Below are 27,831 nucleotides of genomic sequence, written 5' to 3' on the forward strand. Positions count from 1 at the left end.
CTACAATCAAATTTACTGTGTACAAATCATGTAAGAACTTCTACTGACAGTGTGAAAATCGGAGGATAACCCCTCTTACTCCTCATATAACGGTAGTATTAAAAACTACTAAAAGCGCGATAAATCAATGACTAAATACGGCAGAGACAGAGAATTTTACAACCGAGGGAGAGAGAGTTTTATGGGAATCGGTGTGAAAATTGGATGATGGGGGTGGTACCGCCCACTTGTTGGAGAAATCCAATATCTCTTACATCCTTATGTCCCATTGTGAAAATGTACGAAATCGGTCTACAACCACGTCCACTTCCCATATATCAAATTTTAAATTCCACTTGATTATTTTTCTTTTCCAAAACACAAATCAAGAAGTAGTTAATATAACGGGATAAAACTTTGCGCGAATAATGTCTTTAGTGTCCGATAAAAACTGTTCAAGCCCCTAGGTACCAAATATTTAGACTCCGGTACCTATAATGGACTTTTGATAGAAAATGTCTGTCAAGTTGTGATATATATGTAAAACTGAAATGTGAGTGATTATAACAAAAACTTTGCATATTCTCCTATATATACGTTATTAATTACCTTGGAGAGTTAGATATGATTTTGGCATTTAACTATCTACCAAATGAAGATACTCTTGTAGTGGATAGAGATATATATTAGGTCGAACTGTTCTCTATTTGTTAAGAATTGAACTGTCTAAAGTTAGAAATCGGCCAGAAGCCGCCAGTTTTGGCCATTAGGAGAGGAGTTGTATTACACCACAAACACAAAATATCGATAGGGCCTCGTCAGAAGATATGGAGATTAGTTGGGACATCCACATTCCGGACCTATTATCAAGTAATTACTACCTGTTCTTGACTATGGTGAATGATTTTGCTGATGAAAATCGACTGTCCTAAGTTTTCGCCAACAGAATTTTAGAAAATGGTCGAAAACTAATCAATATATCCGCTGATATCTGTAAACAATATGTTGAACTGTTTGCCATTCAATTCAATAAGGAAGTCATTTACTCACTAAAAATTATACTGAAAATATAAGAATCCCTTTATTAAATAATTTAGCATGCTTTTGCTCATTTCTCCATCGTCAGTTGATCTGTTTTGTTTCATTTTCAAATACAAATCATTATGCTTGTTTGTTTACTCATCGAAGGTTAACCGAATATTAATTCAAAATAATTGTGCGAAAATGCGCTCGGCAAGTCATAAAATTCGCCGTTTTTGCAATAAAAAATAATTTGAATATGAAACGGACACACGCACATGCATAGACAAACATATAAGTGTATATGTACGTATGGAACGCGTGTTTGATTTTATGCTCTTTTGCCGAGTGGCATTCAAGTTTCGTCGAAATGAACATTCGCTGTTCGTTTGTGGTCGCTTTCAATTTGTGCTTGAGTTGCCACCACTTGAGGGATAACAAACTGTTTGATGGCTGAGCGAAATTTTTAATGCTTCACAATTTGCACTTTGTATGTAAATATTTTCGAATACTGCGAGTACTCACTTTATTGATTTCGTTTTGTTTTTGGATCGTGTCTGATTCTGTGAGATCATAACATAAATGCGATTATATTATGTTTGAGAAAAGTTGTTTATTTATTTTTTTTTTTGCGAGGAATAATTTTTATTGAAAAATACATTTTTTGGATATAGTTGTTGGTAGTTTTGTCTGAAGGCAAAGATACCGCTAGATATCAGTAATATCTTCTTTGTACTTTCAGTGATTTTTAAGGGTAAACACATTTATAACCACAAACTATTAACTTATACTTAATATGTACATGTCAGCAGATATATATTAAATTCACCACACCTCCTCTCTAGCCCCGACAACTATGAAAAACGAAGATATCACCTCGTCAGACCAACCAGCACCATTCAGCACACCCAACAACCGCAAATTCTCCATTTATCTTTAAGGCCATAAATTTCTCAAGTGCTGCTCAGGTTATTTCAAGCATTTCACTGTTGAAAATGCCATACGATGGCGGACAGCCCTTGGATGTATAAATATATACATAAATAACGAAACGAAGTGACATCAAAATCATTTACACACACACATATGCATATTTACATCACAGCCGCTTCTTCACGCACTTGAAATGAAATTTATAGCCTTTAAATGCCACTTCACACTTTCGCTGCGCTCTATTAGCCTAGTTCGCACTAGCGGTTTTGTGGGCTATAAAAATGTAAATTAGATTGATTTTTATCTGCGAAACAAAGTGACAATGGCAAATGGATGGCGTTGCATTTTTTAATTTTTTTTTTTGGAATTTAAGTCTCCATAAAATGTGCAAATCGAAACTGAAGGTGTTTAGGAAAAATGGCTGGGTGTACTGAACAACACCTATGACTTGTATATTTGGTACTTTGTGGTATATGTACATATATGGAGAGTACAATATTGGGTAGTCGAAAAAGTCTTTTCGCATTTCTGAACCAAATACATACTATTTTTTTACTTTACTCCATCAGTGTAAAACTATTCTGGTTTCTCGGCGAAAAAGTGCGACAAGTAATTTTCACAGGCTTCTCTTGAAGCCAATTTTACTCCATTAAGGGAGTTCTTCATTGAACGAAACAATTGGTAGTCCGATGGTGCAAGGTCAGGGCTATATGATGGATGCTTCAAAACTTCCCAGCCGAGCTCTCCCAGTTTTTGCCGAGTCAACAAAGATGTGTGTGGTTTGGCGTTGTCCTGATGGAAGACGAAGCTCATTCTGTTGATCAGTTCCGTCCGTTTTGTTTTTCGATTGCTTTCTGCAATCTCATCATTTGTTGACAGTAAAATGTAGATTCAATCGTTCGACCAGGCTAAAGCAGCTCATAGTGGATGATTCCTTTTCAATCTCACCAAACACTCAGCGTAACCTTCCGAGGCGTCAATCTTGGCTTTGCGACCATTTGTTGAGTTTTACCACGCTTGAACCATGATCTTTTTTGCACATTATTGTCTTATTTGATTTACTTTTCGTCTACGGTTACCATTTGCTTCAGAAATGGTTCGATTTCATTTCGTTCGAGAAAAGAATCGTAAATGTTAATTCGGTCCATTAAATTTTTCACAGACAATTCATGTGTACCCAAACATCGAGTTACTTTTTGTAGCCAGCCTTTTTTCAATGGTTCAAAACCATTTGATGATGAATATTAAGTTCCTTAGTGATGTCATGGCAGCTTATTTGACGACCCTGGTCAATCTTTTCCATAATTTCATTGACTTTTTGCTTTCTGGTCGACCTCAGAAATGTCCAGAACTGAAACGAACGAACCTTGTTGTGTTACTCGTACATGAAATGATTCAACATCGTCTCCGTAAACTTCACAAATTTCATTGGTGGCTTGCGTGGCATTTTTCTTTTTTTTAAACAGAAATTTAAAAATATATCGAATCTCTTCATTGTTTTCACTCGTAACTGTAACTTATTTTCAACTTCACCGAATTTGATTTAATTAAATGAAGCTTAAAATCTCACCTTTCCAACACCATATGGTATGGCAAAATGTAATTGGTAGCACTGGAGATATGCGACTGCAACGACATCTATTGACAAAATACGAAAAGACTTTTTAGACTACCCAATATTTTACCTATTTTTTGTACTCTCTCACATGCTTCCCATACTCGGAACTTAAAACTAAAAAGGTAACTTAAATTTTCACTTGAATAGTTAACCAGCCAACTCTGCTAGACTTGTCTACACTCTGTTGCCTGTTAGATACTACTAGCAACATTTTTAATCGCAATTTCCGACATAAAGCTGAGCTTAATGTTCTTTCACTAAGCCAGTGGATTATTGTGTTATCATTTATTTGCTTTAATTTGAGTTAAAATGTGCTTAACTGTGCGCGAGCATGAAAATGGCTTCTTTAAATTGCAAGGTAGTGTGTATCCTTTTGTCCTTTAAGTCACATAGACTAACTTAACATATTTACTAACTAATAAATATATATGCGTACACATATAGAAGTATATGAGTTTACATTACAAATAGCCTTTTTATTGCCTTCCAGTCTTCTGTTTTTTGCTCTATCGTTGCATGTGCTTCTGCAAAAGCTTTTTCTATGTGCTTCTGATTATACCCCAGCGCTACGTGATTTACTCTATATTTTATGTTTAGAGTGTTGAGCTGCCGGGATTCTGCTTTTATGATGATGGTGATGCCACTGTGATCTTAACGAGCGAGCTGTTGCTGAGTTTAAAGCTTAAAGCTTAGATAAATTTAAGCTCAGAAATGGTTATACGAGTGAATAAATAAACAGAAAGTAGTTGGATTGAGAATAAGATAATGATTAGGTTTTAGTTTCAGATGTAGAATAAGATTGAAATTGAGATCACGACTGAAATTAGATTAAATTCTGGTTCAGATTGAAATTTTGACTTTAAATGAGATTAAGACTAGCTTGAAACTAAAATTGTGCTATAGATTTAGATTGAGAATCGCATTGGAATTGAGATTAAGATTGAGATTTTGAGACTGAAACTGAGACTGAAATTGGAATAAAGATTGTGATTGGGATAAGAATATCAACTGCTTCCTATCAGTTTATCAGTTTGAAGCCTCAACCGCTGCCTTTTAGGCTTGGTTCTCTGTCATTTTACTCATCTCTTGAAAGAGAAAATATTTCGTGTATAAAGCTCTCTTGGCTCGGTATAAATAAAAACTCTTACACGACAATTAACATTTTTATTATTTGGTCAACGTTAGTTCCCACTATTTTAACTAAACACATATCTTTCATAATTGCTTGTCGGTATCACTTTACTCAAATAATTATTTTCTTGCCTTAGTACTTATGCACAGATGGTTTACTATACTTTTCACGCCAAATTCTAATAACTAATCAATGGACTGACAGCCTTCTTATTTCACACCTTCTGTTTGGGATATCGCAAGCACACGCTTTTGACAGCAACAACAACAAATATGCACTTCCCTAAACAACACAAAACCAATAATCTGCCATAGCCAATGGCTATTGACAGCTCTACACATGTGACATATCACAAATATGTATACAGACACATAAACATGCATACATATGGACATATATACATACATATCTACACACATACATTCATACGTACATACATATGTATGTACAAATTATGACAACAATGTTTGGACCATTTGGACTGGCGCCAACATAATTTCTGACTGTGAGTTGTGACAATTAGTTGGATTACATATATGATGTATGTAGATATATATGCGTTTATAGTATATAAAGGTACATTGCAATCACGAAATTGTAAATTTTCCGATTTAGTGACGACATATTCAGTGTTTACACGCACATATAGATATTTATACACAAAATATTTGAATAAATAAGCAGAAATGCTAATCTGGCAAGGTCAATGAACGCGATGCTATGAAAACAAAGATATGACATGTGAAATATACTACAATGTCCACTGCTCACAACCCACACAGAATTATCTGCTGCAATGTCATCATCGATTTGTCATATTCAACGTATAACGAACTATCATTTATTTGAATTAATTTTTTAGAACAAAGACAAAGTGTTCCATGACAACTGCGAAAAATTATATATGATTCATTTCAGCTATAAAATATATGCATCAATTGTCGAAGCACATACTTGTATACCTCTCTAATTCAGGTATCTCCAGAACATGTCTTCTAAATGCAGTAACCGTCTCAACAGGTGTCGAAAAACGTTGACCTCTTAGTTTATCTTTTCTAAATAGCAATAAAAAGGAGTAATTCGATACCAAGTCAGAACCATATGGTGGATGACTCATCAAATTGATGTTTTGAGTACTCAAATGCAGTTGTTTCAGTCGATATGTAAGAAAATGTTGAAGAATGATCCATTTTCGGCGCTTGGTTTTTATGATTTCTTGAAAGACAAGTAGCAAACAAATGGTTGTATACTTAGAGTTTTCTGTTCTGCATTGGTAAAGTAGTATGATTGCTACAGGCCCAGTCTTTCAAAAAAAACAAGCAACCATTTCGCGAACAACTTTCGTTGGTCATCTGGATACCATCCCAGACAGACGACCATTCTTAATTTTCGGGTTCATGCGCGTTACAATTTATAGACTTGTTTCAAAGCACAGTTATTGCATTCTGTTAAGATTTCCCTCGAGCAATCGACCCGTGCCTCTTTTTGAGCGATTGACAAATTGTGTGGAATCCAGCGTGAACTAAATTTTTCTACTGCCAAATGTTTATGTAGTGTTTCACAAATGCCTATAGCTGTCTCTATTTAAGGATAGGTCACATGACGAGATTTTGGACAACCTACGAAATTCGTCATGAAGTGATATGTGATCTCGATTGGATTGGTTTCACCAAATCATTGAAAAACACTGATCCTTGAGGGAGCTTTAAGGCCAAAAATTTAATTCCGAAAACTTAAAAAATGAACGCACAAATATGTTCGCAATTTAATTCGATTTTTGGCCGAGATGAACAGAATTCTTTAGCAGGATATAGGGTATCAAAAAATTGGAAAAAATATTTTTCAACATCGCTAGCCCTTTATGACAAATGAATTCGACATTTATCAACGATTTAAAGCTGGATATGTGGCTGAAATAAATTTGACTCAAATTACAGTTTGACTTACGCCACCTAAAGAAAAATGTTTTGGCGAACGTAATCTCTTTCTCTATTACTCAAACTTGTCTGAAATCTGACCCTAAACGAGTAATCTTTTAAGTTTTTAGTAATAATTCAACTGTGAAACTAATTAACTTATATATTAAATTTGAAAAAGATAAACAACAGTCTTCTATATACAGAGAGTTTTTGGATTTTGGGTTACTAATCTACAAGCCACAATGTAGCTGGTTAAGCTTTATTACTGCTACATTTTGGTTATAGAATTGTAGTAATTAAGTAATTTGTAGAAATTATTGCTTATTTTATTTCAACAAAAACACATATATCGAGTAGAAACAGATTCATAATCAGTAAAACAAATAATTGGTCGTTGTTTTGGCTGCTCTGTTTGAGAGCCAATTCATTTTAATTATAATTGCTTAATGTAATTATAGTATTTCAGTTTAGAGTTTAAATATAATAAAAATATTATTTTTGGATACAAAGCAACGAAATAATCAGCATAGCATGTCACATGCAATTAATATTGATAGACATAGACACATAATAGCGCCTATAATTAATTATAATTACCACTACTAAAAAATCGTAAACAAATATCTCTCATGAGTTGTTTGACAAATATAAAATGACCTCAAAACGCAAAATTAATGACCATATCAATTTTAATAGACTAAAGTTTACGTTTGCTAGTTTTGTTTATTTGTAATTTAAAGTAATTATTGCAATAATTACAAAAAAACTTAATACAAATAGTTTTGATGTTTATAACAACGAAAAAAAACGAATGTTTGATCTACTTGGTTTTCGGTAAATTAGGTTAATAAACACCTCTCTTCACGTATGAGCTTTTGATTGTACATAATGGGAAGATGCGCCGCCTTACAGTTTCCTAGTTTTTTTGATAAATAGAAAAGGGAAGATGCGACGCCTTACAGTTTCCTACTTTATTGATAGATAGAAATATGATCGGATAAAAAAGCTCATATCTCGCTTCCAACTGCTTCAAAAAATATCTTCTTTTAAGGTAAATTTAACCGTTTTAGAGAAACGATTCGAATGAAGTTGGATATTTTAAAGCAATTTGTTTAAATGAATTTTTTAATTCAATTCAATTAAATAACAACTGCTTGAAGGCCATTCAATGACACAATTTCTTGAAATATTCGAGTCTCCAAACTTTTCTCGCAACAATTCGGTTGTGCTGTGTGGCACTTAGCACCGTCTTGTTGGAATCAGATGGTGTTGAGATCAACTTCTTCCAATTGTGGCCATAAAAAGTTGGTTATCATCGATCAATATCGCTCCATTGTCAATAGCGGTGTCAGCAGCTTCATTACAAACCGATGATTCCAACAAAAACCAGAAAACCTCAACAAACTGTCAATTTAGGTTAATGTAATGGTTGTTCATGAATAATTTGTGAATTTTCTTTGCACCAGAACAGACAGATATGTTTAATTACTTCACCACTCAGATGAAAGTGAGTCTCATCGGAGATTCTGAGAAAAATCGTTATTGTTTTCAAGTTGCTCTAAGTAAAAATCAGCAAACTAACGACGTTTACGGTGATCCAATGGCTTCTGCGCTTGAGTGAGAACAATTTTATACAGATGCAAGTCCAATTACGATCTCAAAATCCGCCAGGTTGTAGTTTAAGGCAGTCCCATTTCTGGAGAACGTCTTGGAGTCGACAAATAGTGGTATTCAGCAACAGTTGTCAGAACGGTAGCAATATTTTCATTATTTCGAGCTGTTCTTTGTCTTATTGGCACTTCCACGAATAGCGAGCACAGGTGGACGATTAATACGACCATAGAATGGTAAAAGCGCACCAAAAGTGGCAACTGAAGAACGATTATTTTGATAGAAATTACCCGCAAATTTTTTATTAATTATTCATCAATATTAATTTTGTTGTCTTCAAAGAAATGCCCACCAGATGCAATACACGATTTTGTCAGTTCTAGAAATAAGCACTTTTGGGATGTACTTCAGAACCTTCAGCGAATTTTGTTGTATTTCTTCTATCGCCTGAAAACGGGTTTCATGGAGTATTCATCGCGTTTTTGGATTTAATTTAAATTAAGCAAACGCTTCAATATAGCCAAATAGAAAACCTCATTTCTCGAACTCATAAAACCATGTCTTATTGGCAGTTATAATGATCTCCATCAATGTGGGATCGGAATTCGCCTTCTCAAGCATGTCAAAAGAGATCTGTTTACGGTACTCTTTTTGAAAAAAAATGTATTTAGCTTTATTGGGACGAATCGAGCAAGGTTGCATTTCATACCCAAAATATTTACCAAAATCATTCAAACGGACTTGCGAGAGATGCCAAGCTTTCTTGGTATCTCTCTAAGAGTTGCCTGACGATTTTCAAGCACCATATCCTTCACTCTTTTAATATGTTCATCAGTTGAAGAGGTCAAAGATCATTCAGAACATGGCATGTGTTCAACATATTGTACACATTATTTAAAATAACAACAAAATTTTGTATTATTTCATCAGTGTAATTCCTTCCATAATTACTTTCACTTGTTTCTGCGAAAACAAGAATTTCAAGTAATTTTAATTTGAAAATCTCATAATTCGTGCATTATTACTCTAATTCGTACGAAATTTCTGTTAAATGGTAGTGTAAAAATCGCTTTGTGCTAATAAAGGCAATACAAAAACAAATTTAGCGAAGTGTTGCCAGCATTTTCAGCCAGCGGAGTCGCGGCCAAATTATTCTTATTCCTTACGTCCTCAATTCATTAATTACCATATACCATATTCTCCGCCTAACGGTTTCATTATTCTTTATTATTGTAAATTTTCGGAAGCAAAGCGCAAATTTATCAAAATCGTTTGATTGTGTGTGTGTAGTGCATATGATCCATAAACATTCACCGAACTGTTTGCTTAATATTTCCATGTTTTCTTTAATATTTTCGCGAATTTTTACTTTTTTCCTCATTTTGCTCTCGATTTAATGACGAAATCGTGCAGAAAATGATAAAATTGATTTTTGTATATTTATTTTGCCGATATTTACGCGGAAGGCGGTTTTCTCTTATTTATATTTTTGCTGGTCTTCTTTTTCTTATAAGAAAACTAAAATCGAATATTTGCAGCTAATTTTAGTATTAGCGTTTTGTCGGATAATTTGGCGAGGAAAAATAATTGTTTGACCCAAAAAATATACAAAACAATTATTTTCGCAAAGTAACCCTGTTTTATATTTTACAATAATATCTCGATTGAGGGATTGTGTTGTGGTTTCTAAAAGCAAGATATGTGAAAGTTAATAAATCAGTGGGAAAAATCCCTAAATTTCTATTATTGCTCGTATATCATCTTCTGCTTGAATATCTTCTTTCAAAACCATGAAAGTTGAAAGGAAAGCAATAGAGCATATTAATACTCAATAGCAATCCTTCAGTTCTCAAAAACAATTCAGTAGTATCTTCTATTTGTCATTCTTTTTGGGTTTCAGGGTTTTGAAAAACTTTACTTCTCCAACAAACTTGATGACCTCAGAGTTATAAGAAAACCTATTTATTATTCATCCATTAACCTCGTTTTTGAGAAAGAAGTATGTACTGTGAGTGTAAGCTCTGAACTTAAGATGACCAACCGATTACTCACTCAAATTAACCCTCTCCACGAAATATTTTGCACTTCAAAGCAAAAACTTTTCTGTCAAACTATGTTACAGTAAATAACTCGAATACCGCAATTCAGTTCCTGACAACGACCAAGATCAAAAACAGTTTCCTGACGGTCGGATTTATATATAAGTAAACGGAATGAACCCGCGTTGAAACCGTTTTCAGATTGAATGGAAAATGCCCATTTCATGAGCCGTAGAATCGGGTCTCGATATAGTTTGATGATTTTAGGCTTGAGGAAAAAATAGTTTGTTTTTGTCTATAAGAAAACTAGATCAGAAACTGTTTCCTTAGAGACCTGACTTCATATTTCAAATCGACCCATGTTCCAAGCGAATTCAGGTGGAATAAAATATTCCTATTCCATGAGCCAGAAACGACTCTCAGAAAGTAATGACAAGTCTGTCGACGTCTAGATCAAAAACAGTTTCCTGAGAGACGGGACTATATATTCGGTAAGCGACCGCGTGCCAACTGATTTCAAATGGAGTATTCCTAAACCTTGGGCCAGATAATGGGATCTCAAACAAGTTAATATATGTCTGTCGATAACCTAAATAAACGGATCCGCGTTCTAACCGATTGCAGATGGAGTTCCTGACAACGACCAAGATCAAATACAGTTTCCTCTCGGTCGGATCTATATATATGTAATCCGAGCATTCTACCCGTTTTCAGATTGAAAGGAATATGACCATTTCATGAGAAATAGAATCGAGTCTCGAAATAATAATCTATTTTCAGGCTTTGGGAAAAAAGTGTTAACGCATATCTTTCGATGGGCTAAATCGAAGACCGTTGCCCGAGAGACGGATCTATATAATCAGAACGGACCAGTAAATCTCCCGATTTCAGATGGAATGGAGTATTCTTATACCATGAGCCGGATAATGGGATCTCAAAACAGTTATTACATCTCTCTCGACGATCTAACCAATTTCAGATGGAATGGTAAATGTTATTCCTATTCCATGATCGGCAGAGATAGAGTCTGAAAATAGGTTTGTGTGTGTTTTTGTGCCCGATTTTGGCAACAAAGTGCTAATGTATGGGGACCTAATAAACACCAAAATCATATATTTTATGGTACTTTGACTTGGTCCTATCTCCAACTTTGTGATAGGTATTTCTTCGGCAGTCTTGCTACCACTGTGGTTGAATTAAAGAAGAGATTATGTGCATACGGATTCAGGACGGACTGCTTTGAAATGGAGCGTCAGCGAGTGTGACCACTTGCAACTGCTCACCGTCAAGCGAATGCGTGACCTGGCTGCCCGAAAACGGTTGAAGACGGCAAAACAGCTTACATTGACGGAGATGTTTAAAAAACAATGATTTTTATTTCTAAACTTGTACATAAGTACATTTTATTTATATTTAAAACATGTGAAAATTTCATGTTTCTTTCATTTAATTCAATAAAAAAATAGTGCGATATCAAAACGTAGCTTTTATTCTCTTCAATGGCAATTTAAAAAAAAAATCCGATTATCCGAATATTTGATTATCCGAATGGGTCCCGGTCCCTATTAATTCGGATAATTGGAGTTCTACTGTATATGGGACTATATAATTTGAGTAGACCCGCTTATCAACCGATTTCAGACGGAGTGGAATATTCTTATTCCATGAGTCATATAAAGGGATCTCAAAGAGTATGTCGACGACAGTAGTATTAAAGCTTAGAGTACGTGTTCTCCTACCTCTCCTTCAAAAAATTATTCAACCAAGTACCACACAAAACTTCAACACGTGCCTGCATCAAACAAAACACTGCAACCAACATGCAACACGCAACCTACTGCAACTTGCAACATGTTGTGTTTATATGCGGCAGTAGTGAAAGGCGGAACACAAAAGTGAAAATACCAAAGAAGAAAGGCCGACAGATGAAAATGCACGTTTTCGCCACACAACGTCATCGCTGTGTCTGCGCAGAACAACAACAGCAGCAACCAAAACCAAAATATATGCGAGCGAGCCATCTTCATACGTATTAGTGTATGTGTGCGTGTGCTTATTTTTAGTTGCATGCTTTTGGTGGCGCTGCCGCAGCCGCAGCATTTTGAACTTTTGATTTCCCAATCAAGTGAAGTGTGATTTTCACGCGAATTTTCCTTTCAGTTGCGGCTGTGACATCGAAGCGCGTGGTAGTGAAGACCCGGCGTCAGCGTATCTAGGCGCGTGTACATCGTGTGTGATTTGTGGCGAGTATTTCGTTGGAAATGTGTGTTTGAAGAAGTGTTTAAGATTGTCAGAGAAATTAACACATTTGTATGAATTTATGGAAAAATATTTCCATAAGTGGGAAAAATAATGAAAAAAGTTGATGGAAAAAAAATTTTTCAAAAGTATATTTTGTGTTTTAAATAAGGTGGTGAACAAATATATATATTTTTTATGATATAAAATAATTAATTTGAAAAAAAAAAGTTGATGAAAAATGAAAAAAAAAAATTATAAAAAAAATAATTTTTTGCTTTGAATGAGTTGAATAAAAGTTATGATTTTTAAGGGTAAAAAATATTAAAAATGTTGAAAAAAATGGGAAAAAATGAATGAAAAATAAAATAATAAAAAAATATTATTTTTTGTTCAAATAAAGGACACCTCTTTAAAAGTTATACTTTTTCATGAAATAAAATAATTATAATTTGTCAAAAAAAATTTAAAAAGTTGATGAAAAATATAAAAAATATAATTTTTGTTTTAAATAAATATTATTTATTATGTGAATAAATATTATGCTTTTTAATGGTATTTAATAAATAATTTAAAAAAATATTACATACATGATAATAATTCATAATAATCTTTGTGTTTAAGTAATTAAATTTTGAAAAAGATGTTAAATTAAAAATTGTGATAATAATTGCCAAATAGATACTTATTTTTTAATATCTGCATATTTCTGTGAACAAAAAACGTTCAAAAAATTTTTGAAAACTTAAAAAAATATTATGAAATTTCCTTTTATTAAAAAAAATTGTACATAAAATAAAAAATAACTAAAATAAAAATATAATAAAAAGAGAAAAAAATATTTTAAAGTGGCTACTTGATATTAAGTCTATAATTATGATTAAAAATATTGTTTTTTTCATAAAAAAAATATAGTTCTTTATGAAAAAATGTATTAAAAAATATAACAAAACTATATTAGAAAAAATAATAATAATTAAAAAAAACATTTTCATAAAAAATTGTGGAAATACTTAGACATAAAGTTAAATTAAAAAAAAATTAAATTACACAAAAAATTAAAATAAAATTAATAAAAAATATTTCAACATTAATAAAGGCAATATAATAAATTAAAAATGAAGAAGCAGAAGAATCAGCAAAAAATGTTAATTTCAAAAAACTTAAAAAAAAATTAAATTAAATTAAAATATTTTTTTTTTTATAAATTAAAATGACAATGTCTCGAAATATTTGATTTTCATAAGAAAATTGTGTAAATGGTTAGACAAAAATAATTTTTAACATGTTTTACTTGGCGTAAAACCCGGCTGATCAAAACTTTTTGAATGCTATAACCGTTTTTGGAACCTATTTGTTTCTGTTAAATTTTTTAAAAGCAATATTTACAATTTCTTATTATGCAAGAAGTTTAATGCAACGAATGTCATATTCTTCGCAAAAAGTTAAAGCCTCATCAGACCACATATTTTCAGCAACCCAGTGCAGTTGTGGCTTCTAAAGTATACACCCCTATCACGCATTTCGACTTGGATTGAAATTTTCTCCGTTTGGCGACTTTGGTATCATGCGTTCCGTTCCCGTTCAGTTCAACTTCGAAATTTACGATTCTGCCTATCATGCATTTCGATCGTAGCTCCGTTTTGCTAAGTTGCAATTTTGTTGGCGGAGAACTTTCTGTGTTTTTATTTTGCTGAGAAAATTTTATTATTTGCGTGATTTTTTTTTAATTTTCTAAAAATGTAAGTAAAACTTGTATTTAAGAGATGTAAAACACACGATATTTCCAGTTTTAGTGATGTTTTTTGATATGATTTCAGGTCAAAAACAACACCAGAGCAATATGGAAAATTGGCAGATATGATGGAGAGTAAGCTAGATATACCCAACGGTTTCCACCAGCGTCCTAAAGGAGATGTGCAGGCTATTTGGAAAGAGGAAGCATCAAATTTACTTGCCGTCGTTTCTTCCGCAAACGTATCTAGGACATACTTAAATGCGTCCTTATTCAGACGAAAGTTTTTTTGAATCTAAATAAGTAAACAAATTGTAAAAAATGTCTACTTTCACGTGCAATTACTTACAGCCCGTCATTCATCTGGAAGGGATCGCACATATCTCGTAATCTTCTCCTTTCAATTCTCACCCCAGCATTCTGAGATGCGCTGCTCTCCTCCTCAACCAGTAATATCGCCGCGGATAAAGATTCCATAGTTACGTTTAATAAAAATAATAACAATATAAAAATTTTACTTTTATTTATTTTCTTTGAACAGCAGTAATTTGTGTATTTTTGCTTTGTTATGTTCCAGTTTCACATATTTCAAAGCAAACAGCTGATTTCGAAAGAGTTATAGCTCTTCCTCTTCTTCTTTCAATCCAATCGTAACGCATGATACCTAATTTCGACTCCGGCGGAGCGTAGAGCGGGAACGTAATCGAAATGCATGATAGGGGTGATAGTCTAATATGAACTGTCGCAATTGGCGGTTACGTTCACATGACTCCACCGACCTTCAGACTACATCAAACCGTTGTATTTTCTGCATGAAATGGCAGCTCTTGCAACTCTTCAAGTTGCTCTGGCATATAAGGCAAATGGGCCTCATCGCTGCACAAAATATGGCTCGAAAAGGTCGGATCTTCTTGGAAATTTTCAAGAGTCCATAAAGTGATGTCGTTTGGGAAAGTCAAGCGGCTATAGTTCAGCTTGGCATGACTGACGCGTGATCTGTCAAAAAATGGCTAATGAAAAAGGTACCTCTGCTAGGAATACCCGTTATTACTATATCTAGTAAACTATGAAGTCCATCTCGACATACGGGAACATATTGATGGCAACGTTACTCAAGCAATTTTCACTTATTATCTGACTTGCCAATAGGTTTTTCCCCTCTTGAGCCTTTGAAATAATCCACGAACTTAATAAATATATTCATAATTTTGATTTTATAATTGAGTTGGCAATTTAAAACATTAAATATTTTAGCCAGTTTACATTCAAACTCACCCCAAAAGATCCAACCAAAAAGGGATCTGAAAGGTCTTCTTCTATAACTATTTTAACTCTTCATAAAATATTCACTACTGAGGACAAATACGTATAACAATGGCAATTACCATAACGAATCGAATATTTTTTCTTACATTTTACATTATAGCAAAGAAAATTTATTAAACAGAAGCTGTGAAAGCCACTAACAACAGTTAAAAAATAATAATTATAAATAAATTGAAAACACTGTTAAAATATTACTCATACGCTGTGGATACCAAGTAAAATATATTACCCTGAAAGTTACCACTTTTTTTAATATCTAAATATAAAAATACATATTCTTCACAGCAACAACAAATATAATAAAAATATAGCGCTTTTACAATTCCGAAAAAAATATTTATTTATTTACAATCAAAAAGCCGCGAGTAAGTAAGCTGCCCAGCAAAAAACCAATGAAATACGTGAATAATGTGAGTGTGTGCACGCGGCAATGACAACAAATGACACGTAAAGTGATGCGATCGAAATTATAAAGTGAAAATTACTACCACATGCCTCATATAAGCATATTTATTTACATGTCTTTGCACGTGTGTGTGTGTAAGTGCGTGGCATAGGCGCGTATAGCACTTAAATTTGAAGTAAAAATTGTGCAGTGTAATAAAAAGTGAAAATTATGGCTGGTTACGATGCGGCCGATGAGGCCAATACAGAGCTGCTCGAGAAACTCAAGCATTTGGATGTGCGCGCCAAGACGGAGGAGCGCACTAATTGCTGGAAAGGCTGTTGGAAATCGAGTAAATGGAAATCGGCGCTAAATCACATCGGTTTGCTGGTATCGCTGTCAATCTACTGCGGTGTGGGTGGACTGGTGAGTGCAAGAAGTGTATGAGAATTGAAATAAATTACAATTAAAGGGTTGCACAGTGAAATTGTGTGGAAAGCAATGAAATTATAGACTGGAATTTTTTGCTTTTTTTATATTTTATTTTTTAAGCAAATGTAACGCTGGGGGAGCAGAAAACACATAAAATAAAAATTGGCATCATTCCTTCTAGCATAAAAGGGTTTTTATCTGGATTTCAATCAAGCAGACTATATGACAGCTATATGCTATAGTGATCCGATCTGAGCAATTTCTTCGAAGATTAAACTATTCTCTTAAATAATAATTCTCACCAAATTTCTTGAAAATATCTCCTCAAATATAAAAGTTGTTCATACAAGGATATGATTTTTATCGTGCAGTTTGTATGGCAGCCATATGATTTAGAGGTCCGATCTGAACAATAGATTCAGAGATAATAGCTTTGTTTTGGACAATGAACTGAGTCAAATTTGATGAAAATATCTCTACAAATAAAAAAGTTGTTCATACAATGTATGATTTTCATCGTGCAGTTTATATGGCAGCTATATGCTATAGTGGTCTGATCTGAACAATACGATCAAAAATTATAGCGTTGCCTTGGATAATAAAGTATGCCAAATTTTTGGAAAATATCTCGACTAATAAAAAAGTTGTTCATACAAGGACCTGATTTAGATCGTGATGTTTGTATGGCAGCTATATGCTATAATGATCCGATCTGAACAGTTTCTTTGGAGATTACACTATTCTCTTAAATAATAATCCATGCCAAATTTCTTGAAAATATCTCGACTAATAAAAAAGTTGTTCATACAAGGACCTTATTTTGATCGTACAGTTTGTATGGCAGCTATATGGTATAATGATCCGATCTGAACAGTTTCTTCGGAGATTACACTATTCCCTTAAATAATAATCCATGCCAAATTTCTTGAAAAAATCTCATCAAAGGAAGAAGTTTTCCATACAAAGACTTGATTCTTATCGTTTAGTTTCTATGGCAGCTATATCATAGAAGCGTCCGATATAGGCGGTTCCGGCAGCAAATTATCATTTATCTATTTACCTTCAATTAATTTTTCATTTCATTACATTTTCTCACCAAAATTCACGTTTAAAATTCTTGGAAAATCATCATAATTCCCACATTTCGACTTACGCAGTATTTTCTTGCGAAAAATCAGCATTTTGAAATATGCGTTGGATTTCAATACTTAAGCACTTAAAATAACAATCGCTTAAACCACACAAATTCGTACTACTTACATTAATTTATGATCGCAGGCGTTATTCAAGCAACCGCAGGCATTTAAATCAACACAAAAATTAATGAAAAATTTTAACATAATTTCGCTTGTTTTCCCCGCACGATTTATTTGTGTTTATTTTCAAGTGGCTAGTGAACATTTAAGTGTTTCCAATAAAAATGCTTTATGTGTTTGTTGTGCGAAGCAAAAACAAAAACAACAATAAAACCATCCAAACCGAAAGCAAATAAACAACTTTTTGGTTGCGAATTGCACGTACTTACGCAAGAACTAATAGAAACAACGGTAAATGGATTTCGGGTGAAAAATTATTTAGTGAAAAAGGCAAGTAATTAATTTTAATCAATTTGTGTGCTATTAAGAATATAATACAAATCGAAAAATTGGATATTTATTGCTTATGTGGCAAGTTCAAATGCAACCCTGTTGCTGTGAAACAAGCAACGTTTGATGGACAAGTGTCAAATTATGAAAAAGAATCCGGAGCAATTTTATATAAAATCGCAATATGCAAACTGATTTCTCCTTCAAACACAATTTCTTCTGAAGGATCCAGTAGAGTAATCAAATTAAAAGTTCATATTTACTATGAAGACTCTTCGCTCTACAAAAAGTGATACGGTGAATTCCATTTTAACCAAAAAGTAACCTCAGATTAACATCTCAAAAATATCCCTCTAATAGTCGGAAAAGTGAGAGAAGTTAGAAAATCGAAGTCTCTCTTACGATGTTGAAAAAATGGTTCGGTGAATTTCATTTTTACTCCAGTTTTGCTTGAGAAGAAGATCTCTAAAAATAGATGAACGAGAAGCCACTAAACCTAATACATATTTCTCTCGGAACCTTGTCTGAATGAATAATTCTTTACCGAAAAATTAACTACGGTCTGTAGAGTTCTACAGAGGAACGTAGAATATAAGTTAGATAGACTTTTTACCTTATATTAGCCTTTCTACTACGCATAATATAATGTCAAAAAATAAACGATTTTTTACTACTTTCACTACAAAAAGTCAAACCATCAGTCAAGCTATTCTGTAGTAGAGTATTTCATATATGAACTTGTGGAACAAAAAACGATCTCAACTGAGATAAAAATACTCGCTTCCCAGCATGAAGTATTCGCAATAAATAACCAGTGATCCAAGTAAAGGTAACTACTTTTTTCAATAACCTTTTTTGGACATATACAGTATTGACTGGCATTACATCGTGGAAAGACCGTAGAGAGTCGAATCGACGCTGTTCGGAACAACTCGGGCTGACGCATGGAATGACTTAGCTCATTTTTTGGAACGAACAACAATCTGAAGAGATCTAAGAGCTGACATTTCCTCCGGAAAAAATTGTGTAGTTTGGGGGTCTGTGGAAGGATCGGTACACATTTAATGGCGACCGTTATCGCGCCATGATAGCCAACTATTTGACGCCTGAAATTGAAGCTCGTAATCTCGGAGACATTTGGTTTCAATAAGTCGGCGCCACTTTCCACACATCGCATAAATCAATGGATTTATTGAGAGAACACTTCGGTGAGTAGATAATTTCTCGCTTTGGGCTGGTCGATTGGCTACCAAGATTGTGTGATATCACAACGTTAGACTTTCTCCTGTGGAGCTATGTAAAGTGTAAAGCCTGTGCGGACAGTTCCGCTTTGATTCAGGCATGTCATTCGCTAGTTAACAGTCGAAATGATCGAACGAGTTATCGAAAATTGAAACCAACGAATGGACCATCTGAGCCGTAACCCCGACCAGAAATTGAAAGGGATAATCTTCATAAAATAAATGCCAAAGAATGTTCTTTCGAATGATAATAAATATTAATTAAGTTTGAATTTTCTGTGTTTTTTCTTTAAAAAAGTGTGGAACCTGGAAAAGGATCACCTTTTATAACCCTGATTTTAGCATGGTCACAAACCACATTCAATATTATTTACATATGGAGCTATGAATTCGTACTTTGCTGGATAACTATTTCTCTATTATATAAAATAGCTATTCTTATTGATATTTGGCTTAGTCAGATTCAACAAGTTGTCTCCAGCTCTGGTCCCTGCTTTTGATTTTCAAGACGATCCGCCGACTTCGTAGAGCTTGTTCAGTGTTGTAATCAAGAAAATGTATTGAACATATACGGAAACAGTAAAATGCTATCGTTTTACATCTTCACCACTTACTTTATATCAGAAAGAATTAACCTCTTGAATCTCACCAAAAATTTCAGGTTCAACGAGTTATTCAGTTATTGCATTGAATAAGCCGTTTCTTTACATTGGAGATCAGTTGGTTAAAAAATAATTTTTTTTTACGAAGGAACAATAATAAGATGAACATTTTTAAGTACCTGGTTTCCTCATATAGTACTAGATTTATCTTTCAAGATAAAGAATAGATAAAACCGAAATCCACAAGCCATCTTCAAATGTAGTTCACTGATATAACGCCAAATAGCATTATCTTTACTACAAAATAACCCGGCAATAATAAATAAAATTTTTGCTTACTACCTGTTCGATCCCTTGACTGACGATGTCTTCTCCATAGCTGTCAAAATTTCGTGTTCATCAGGGCTGCCATGACTTTGCTTATACTTAATATTTTTTCCATGAAAACATTTTTATTTGCTTGCAATTTATGCACGAGCCGAACAAGCGGCTTTATTTGCATCTATTTCAGATCTCTCCTTAGATAAAGCTTTCGTGTAGCAAATTCTAGGTAATTTACGTAAATACAAATTTTAACGGTAAACAAAAAAGTCTGCGTAAATTTCAAAAATCTCGTGCGCTTAAAACTTCGCTGAAAGTTAAATTTGGGGCTCTCGCGTGAACGAAAGGCTTTACCAAAGTTTGACGATGCAATTTGTGTCAAGGAAATTTTGTTGGCTTTTTCTTATATTCTTTTTTTATATGCGGTTTTTTTAACAATTGTTGTTGTTGTTAAATAATAATTTAAAACACATTCATATATGTATGCATAATATGTCGCTTTACGGTATTGCTGGTGAAAGAAAATATATTTTTATAGAATTTATTTTTATATATTTTTTTTTCATTTTATTTGTTAAGCTTAAAATCTGAAGATATTCCAAGTGTCACCAGTTTCTCTTTGTTGAAATTGTTGAAAATGTTTTCCATAAATTAAAAAAAAATACATACAAATTTTAAAGGCTTAAGTAAAGCAATTAAATGACAGTGTATTTCTTCGGAATAATTTTCTTTGTCTTCAACGCCCTATTTTCAGTGTCACTGTAGCTTATACCGTTATTAATAGATATGGTCATTAATATATAAGAAGATTTTAAAAAATGCGGAAGTGTTACTACAGCAACAATTTATTGAAAAAAAATATTTTCTTTAAAGAAAGACACCAAATAAATTTATTCCATAAAGAATAATTTTACTGAGTTTTGGTATATATGTACATATACATACATATAATATTATATAGGAATAATCTCTCGAATACATAAAAAAATCAAAGCCGAAATGCTAACGCGCCTTGCCTTATTTATAAAATTTTTTTGGTATAAAACTTTTTGGATAAACATTCCATCAACTGCAACAAAATTCTGTAGCGCAACGAGATTCCGGTACGCAAGTAATCACACGGAACGAATCCATATCACACGCAGAATGCATGAAATAACTTAAATATATTGTTTAGTGCAGTATTCGGCTGGTTTAAGACAAAAGTCAGATCCAGAGTTGCCAACTCTTAAAGTTTTGAAGTAAAAATATATTGCTAAAATTACGAAACATTTATATATGGGTATCAAACCTCATAATGCTAAAGCAGCATGTATATTGAAAATATTTTTTCATAAGGGTTGCCACCTGTTTAAGAAAAAATTGTACAAAAAGTTAAAAAAAAAATTAAATGATAAGTGAATAACTGTTAAATGAGTTACGACTAAAGAGCATTTAGATAGATATCGCAGAATTTTTTTTTAAGAGTTGCCACCTTTTGAATTTCCTATTCAACTCTTAAAGTTTTGAAGTACAAATATATTGATAAAACTATAAAAAAAATTTGTATGGGCATCAACTGCAGCTTGCAATTGAGAATATTTTTTTTGAAAAGGGTTGCCGCCTGTTTTACAAAATACAAGTATTATACCAAAATTAAAAAAAAAAATTAAATGATAAGTGAATAACTGTAAAATGGGTTAGCAACTAAAAAGCATTTACGCAGATATCGGTAAAAGAATTTTTCGAAAAGAGTTGCCACCTTTTTGAATTTTTGCATGGAATTCAAGTTTTTGAGTTAGAAACTAAAAAGCATTTAGATAGATATCGCAGAATTTTTTAAAAGAGTTGCCACCTGTTTAAGAAAGTATTACACAAAATGTTAAAAAAAAATTAATTGATAAATGAGAACCGTGAAATGAGCTAGCAGCTAAAAAGTATTTAGATAGATATCGGTAGCAGATTTTTTTTGAAAAGGGTTGCCACTTCTTAAAATTTTTTTATTTAAATCAAATATCTGAATTAGTAACTAAAAAGTATTTAAATAAATATTGCAGAATTTTTTTACAGGGTTGCCACCTATTGCAGAAAATATTGTGCAAAAACTTTAAATGATAAGTGAATAACTGTTAAATGAGTAAGCAACTAAAAAGCTTTTAGTTAGATGTGAGTAGCAGAGTTTTTTGAAAGGAGTTGCCACCTTTTTAAATTTGTTATGCAATTCAAATTTTTGAGTTAGCAAGTAAAAAGCATTTAGATAGATAGCGGTAGCAGAATTTTTTTAAAAGCAGAATATTTTCAAAAGAGTTGCCACCTTTTTAACAAGGAAATATATTCAATGGGATCACTTTATTAAGCTTCCTATCTGACTTCAGTTTTAGTAAACCAACATAACATTATTAGCAACAGATAATAGAAGTAATATTGTATAAAAGCTATTTTAAAAGCGTAAAATATAGAAACCAAGCACTCTTCTTTTCTAATTCCATGGTTACGAGACACCCACGGCAGATTCATTCACTTTTTTTAATAGAAATATTTTGTCTTTTTTTTTTAATTTATATTAGAAAAAATATTGACATTCCTTTCACATAACAATAATATTAAACTGTCCACATCATGTCAAATTAATCACTCTTCACAGCTAAAAATTCTCTCGCAATAAAAACAATTAATTCATACAAAATACCACCTGTCAGCAAAAATATTCGCTTAGAAATGGCCGAATGTACAAATATTTTGTGAGATCACGATTGTCATCGCCAAATCCTCAAATTACACACACAATTTATTCAATTCATAATCTATTCAATACAACTGGCAGGGCGCCAAGTAGCCGAGACCGCAGTGTCACATATCAAACGTCATTGCCATCGTCATTGTGGGTGTATTGATGATTGTCATGCTGCGGTTGTTTACAATGACACCACTAGTGATTGCTTGTTGTTGTTGACACTTGTGGGTACTAATCTATATGATTGAGATGTTTAGTGTTGGTGGGTTTTAAAGGGTTACAAAGAGGATTTTCATCCAATTAAAAATTTAATTTTGAATAAAATAGTAATTAACTAAGGAAACTTTTTAAGAATCGGTGATTACATTTTCAAAAAAATCAGTTTTGCTAAATTATTACCCGAAAATAAAAATTACTTTCTCGAAAATATGGAGTAGATATCCACATTAGTAAGATTTATGCGCATAAGTTGTTATTAGTCACCTGTTCATAGTGAAAAGGGAAACCAACTCCCCTGACACTGATCTAAAGGACAGAGAATGCTCCCTTTTGCTGTCAATTAAGTACTGTGGTGCATGCAAAAAAATAGCCTGAGGGCATACATATTATATTCAACTATTTTTTCAACTCCAACGTAACCATTTTTCAATAAGCGTATACGAAGTTGAGGAGCAGAATTATTTAGTGAAAATCTGAGGAAATTTTATACATAAATGAAATCACCTTTATAGTATAAAACACTCACAATCCCTGAGAAAAAAAATGCACTTATCTCAAATTCCCAAAAGTAAGATTTTATATCAAAGAAAAAAATATATTAAGCTTTAAATGTCTTAAATAAAATACTCACTTTTCAAACTCACTGTAAAAGTTGCAATGGCGTTTAACATACTCCACACATGGCGTATACGTAACATCTCGTACTCGTGTGTACACATGTAGATATTCGGTAAGCTGGTCACATTTATCTGAAATAGCGTTAAAGCAAAGCGTAAATGATAAATTAATCCAGTGGGATGCGTTAGAAGTTACGAAAAATTAAAGCAAAAAAGGGTGGATTAAACATATGAGTATACAAGCAAGCATTTGTCTGACAGCACAGTTACAAGCGACACATATACATATGTGGGTATACGAAAGTGTTACGAGTACTCCATAGCTAGGAGTTTTAGCTTAGAGTGCGAAAGACAATAAATCACTTAAAGTTTGTATTGAGATTGTGTGTAATATAGTGCAAGTATGTAAATGAAATTTTACTATTTTAAAAGGGTCAATATAATTTTACAAAATCGAAATATCTAAAATTATTCAGAGTGATAGTTAAAGTTGAATGATCATGTTCTTTTTTTCGTACCCTTTGAAGGGTGATCCGAGGTTCCCTACTTTTTTAAAGAAAAAACACAGAAGCATCAAATTTAATGGCGAATGTTTATTATCATTCGAATAAACATCATTACGTCTCAGATGATCCATCCATTGAGTCCAAGGTTCTATGACTCGTTTAAGCATTCACTCCAAAACCTGAATCGAAGCGGGATTGTTCGCATAGGCTTTAGACTTTACATAAGTCTAACGGTGTGATATCACATGATCTAAAAGGCCAATTCACCGGTCCAAAACGTGAAATTATCTGCTCACCGAAGTGTTATCTCTACTACTTACATCTTTCTACAGACTGTCTTATAGCAAAGGCGTCTGCTTGAAAGATGCGCGAACAACGTCCCGTTGGTATGCATAGTTTGGTATGTGGTCTGGCAATGTCTGCTCCAATGACTTCCGATGTTTTCGGGCCGTCAGTGTGCCACTGTATAGTGCATCAGTAATACATCAAGCGTGGAATTGTTTCACTCCGTCTTACTGCCGGGAGTAGCCTTAACTGCTTTGTAAAGTTAACCCTCTTCGTAACAACGTACATTGGAAGAAGAGCCAGTGGTGTCCTCAAGGGCCTTTATTTCTTGCGACGACATTATCTTACCTTTGCCGAATCCCTCTGCTGCCATTAGCAACATGATACCATTCGCTACCTGTTTTGTCACTAGATGCACTGGTGTGACTTCTAGCATGACTTCAAGTGCTACGGTTGGGCAAGTGCTCATTGTCCCTGAAGCGCGGACACAAGCGAGCCTTTTCAGCTTCGGTAGTTGAAGGCCTACCGAAGACTGCGTTGCCTTAGATGCCCAACCAACCGCTTCATAAGTGACAATTGTCTTTACGATTATAGTATGCAGCCACCTTATGATACCTATCTTGCAGCCCCAGAATCTGCCGGCATCCGCTTATTATGGTGGCTTTGGATAAATCCACATACCTACTCCCCTGAAAGGTTGAGGCCCACCGGGCCCGGGAGGTACTAACCCAGATCTCTCTTCTCTCTCGTTCACCGCTAAAAAGATTCAACTCTTGTTTCAAACCCCCCATATACCAACTAGGTTAGATGCTATGTGAAGCTGTGACCGGAAAAGCCATAAATCACATATTTATAGTTAAATTTTGTTAATTTCTCATTGATTTCAAAAGACAGATCAAGACTGTAGGAAATGTTACAATGAAACAATGCAGCAACTGCTCCGCTTAGACCAAGATACACTTTAAGCATTTCGGGGTCTCACGATATGAGAACAGGTATCTTTAATGAAACCACAGAGTCTGAGGAAATTTGTGCAGAGATCCTGAAAAATTACTAATCCTCCTCTATCTAGTATCGTAAAGGACCAAAACTGATCAATGCGTGGCTCTTTAGCCTGCCAGACTAACCTAACCTAACCGCTTAATAATTCCTTTTTGTCGCCTTGTTGTAATTTTTGACTTTACAATATAATATAAATAACATAATGCATACCTACCCGCTTAAACGCACTTCAGTTATAAAACATTTTCCTCAAAGAAACTTAGCTGTGACTTGTCAAACTACAGCTTAAAGTGTTTTCTCTGCACCCAAGGAGATTTCATTCAACTATTGAAGCGACAAACTTAAAATAAGCCAAAATAACGCTTGCTGAACACCAAATTCCACTAAACACGCACACAAACAAGCAAGCTCCAGCACAACCTGTCAAAGCATTACGAGAGATGTCAACTAAGAAAGCCATAAATTGGCTAAAAATCGACACATCGTTGACAGTTACACTCATACTTGTCATTGACATGCAATTTATTTGACAAAGGAAGAAATCATAAAACGAGGACGCAACGACATGTCATGAAAAATAATAAAAGGGAACGGAAAATAGAAAAGAATGGCAGCAAATTAGGGAGGGAATTATGGGTGTCATGGCTAGTCAAGTGCAATTGAAGATTTTCTCCCAACTTCTTCGGCACGTCATAACTCGTGGTGCGTATGACCACGTCAAAAGCCAAAGGATTAGTAGAAATAGCTACAAGGACACATATTTACAATATATTGGTAAAAGCGGAGATGACATAGCAGACAGTAGTCAACTTAATTTGTATGCCAGACTTAATTCTGCTCATATATTTTCATTTGGACCGTTTGCTCATATTTAAGCTGGCAGCTGGCTTATGCGCGACTTTGAGTTTGACAGTTCTCTTGAAATTCGAAAAAATTAAATTTCTGTAGGTAATATTGAATTTGGACTTTAATTCATTTTAAGGAATTTAAGGTTCTGTAGTGCCTAGATTGGTGAAAATTAGCTCTTTACAAGCCTGAACTTGAGAACCATCTTTGTAAATCATTTTTATAAGTTGAAAACTGCTACTAAGTATAATTCAAAGTAATGCGTGGGCATTTTTAGATCTGTTTGTAGATTTTATCCTTCTTCTACAAGCCTCAGCTCTCGTTTACGTCAATCTTAAATGCAAAACAAATATAAAAATTAAACAAGAATAACTTTAACATCGGTTACTCTTTGTTCTTTGCATGAACTTGAAGTTGAACAGTCAGTTTCTTTGACACCTAAATGCTATAGTGGTCCGATATCGGCAGATTTAACATAGGGGCAGCTTCTTCAAGAGATAAACTTGTGCAAAATTTCAGATAGATATGGATATGGTGTATACAGACTGACGACGGATGGATATGGCCAAATCGTCTCAGCTTGCCCAGCTAATAATTTCTATATATATTTTATAGGATCGCTGACGTTTCCTTTGGTTATTACAAGCATCCTAGCAAACTTAATATACATATACCCTGTTCAGGGTATAATAAATAAAAAATTATTGGCATTTGAAAGTTTTTTCTTTATATGAGGGTGGTCCGACAAGTGCGTACTTAGTCTTATTTACTCATAATAAGATGATTTTATGCTGTCTAGGAGCTATCTGAAAAAGTTTCTGTGCAGTTTCGTGACAATTTTGTAATATGAATTTACTGCCATTGTAGTGCAACCTGTTAAACAGTTCCGAAGAAGATGAAGACTGTTTTAACGACCGCAAAGGTATTGAAGGAGGCCTAATTTGCTTGTCTCCGTATTTTTCAGACGAGCTAAAGGATATGCAACAACGCGGTGACAAGTATATCGAACTCAACAACAATTTTCTAAAATTTCCGATTTTCGGTTGTAGGCTAGGTAATTATCGGATCATCCTTGTAAGACCAAATGTTCAGATATTTTCGGCATAAAAATTACTATTTATAATAAAATATGAGTTGAGCGCTAAAATGCCAAATATAGCAAAGCAGTGAAAAAGTTTTAGCTGAAAGAAAAGTACTTTGAAATTTTTTTAAAATACAATATTTCAGAACGACTTATCGATCCTTAGTGTTTCCTCAATCAATAAGTATAAAAGATGCTAGATTTTGGTTAGTTCCACTAGAACCTCACCCTTGCTTACTTTTTTGTGAATGTATTTGCAGAAGCTGCATCGACTTATTATTGAAAGTAACTGCTCATCAACTGTCAATTATTTACCTGAGACGAAAATAATCATCAAATTGGCCAAGAATAAGGTCCATGCATAACGAATAGGCGCCAATTTTTCATATCATAGTCTCTCAGCGCGAGTCCGCGAATCGTCAAAGCGTAAAACACGGCATAATTG

At 33.6% G+C, this 27,831-nt stretch overlaps 1 protein-coding gene and 1 long non-coding RNA gene across 5 annotated transcripts in view; one reads left to right on the forward strand and one right to left on the reverse strand.

Annotated features, from left to right (window-relative positions):
• The window catches only part of LOC105224350 (TWiK family of potassium channels protein 7), an 85,543-nt gene that overhangs the window by 20,625 nt on the left and 37,087 nt on the right, over positions 1–27,831 (forward strand). The window contains exon 1 of one of the 4 annotated variants that reach the window (XM_049455427.1): positions 15,793–16,361. The exons of 2 other annotated variants lie outside the window; for them this stretch is intronic. In XM_049455427.1, coding sequence (XP_049311384.1) covers positions 16,167–16,361 — 195 coding nt within the window. In that variant the 5' untranslated portion in view covers positions 15,793–16,166. Of the gene's footprint in view, positions 1–15,792; positions 16,362–27,831 lie in introns of those variants that run through there. One more of the 4 variants, XM_049455429.1, reaches the window with a different exon arrangement.
• Positions 14,310–14,958, reverse strand: LOC125778357 (uncharacterized). The gene is made up of 2 exons (XR_007422652.1): positions 14,574–14,958; positions 14,310–14,519 (listed from the first exon to the last, which is right to left on the reverse strand). It is a non-coding gene; the product is annotated as an uncharacterized LOC125778357 (long non-coding RNA).

The sequence above is a fragment of the Bactrocera dorsalis genome, chromosome 4, assembly GCF_023373825.1.
Source record: "Bactrocera dorsalis isolate Fly_Bdor chromosome 4, ASM2337382v1, whole genome shotgun sequence".
NCBI classification, from domain to species: domain Eukaryota; kingdom Metazoa; phylum Arthropoda; class Insecta; order Diptera; family Tephritidae; genus Bactrocera; species Bactrocera dorsalis.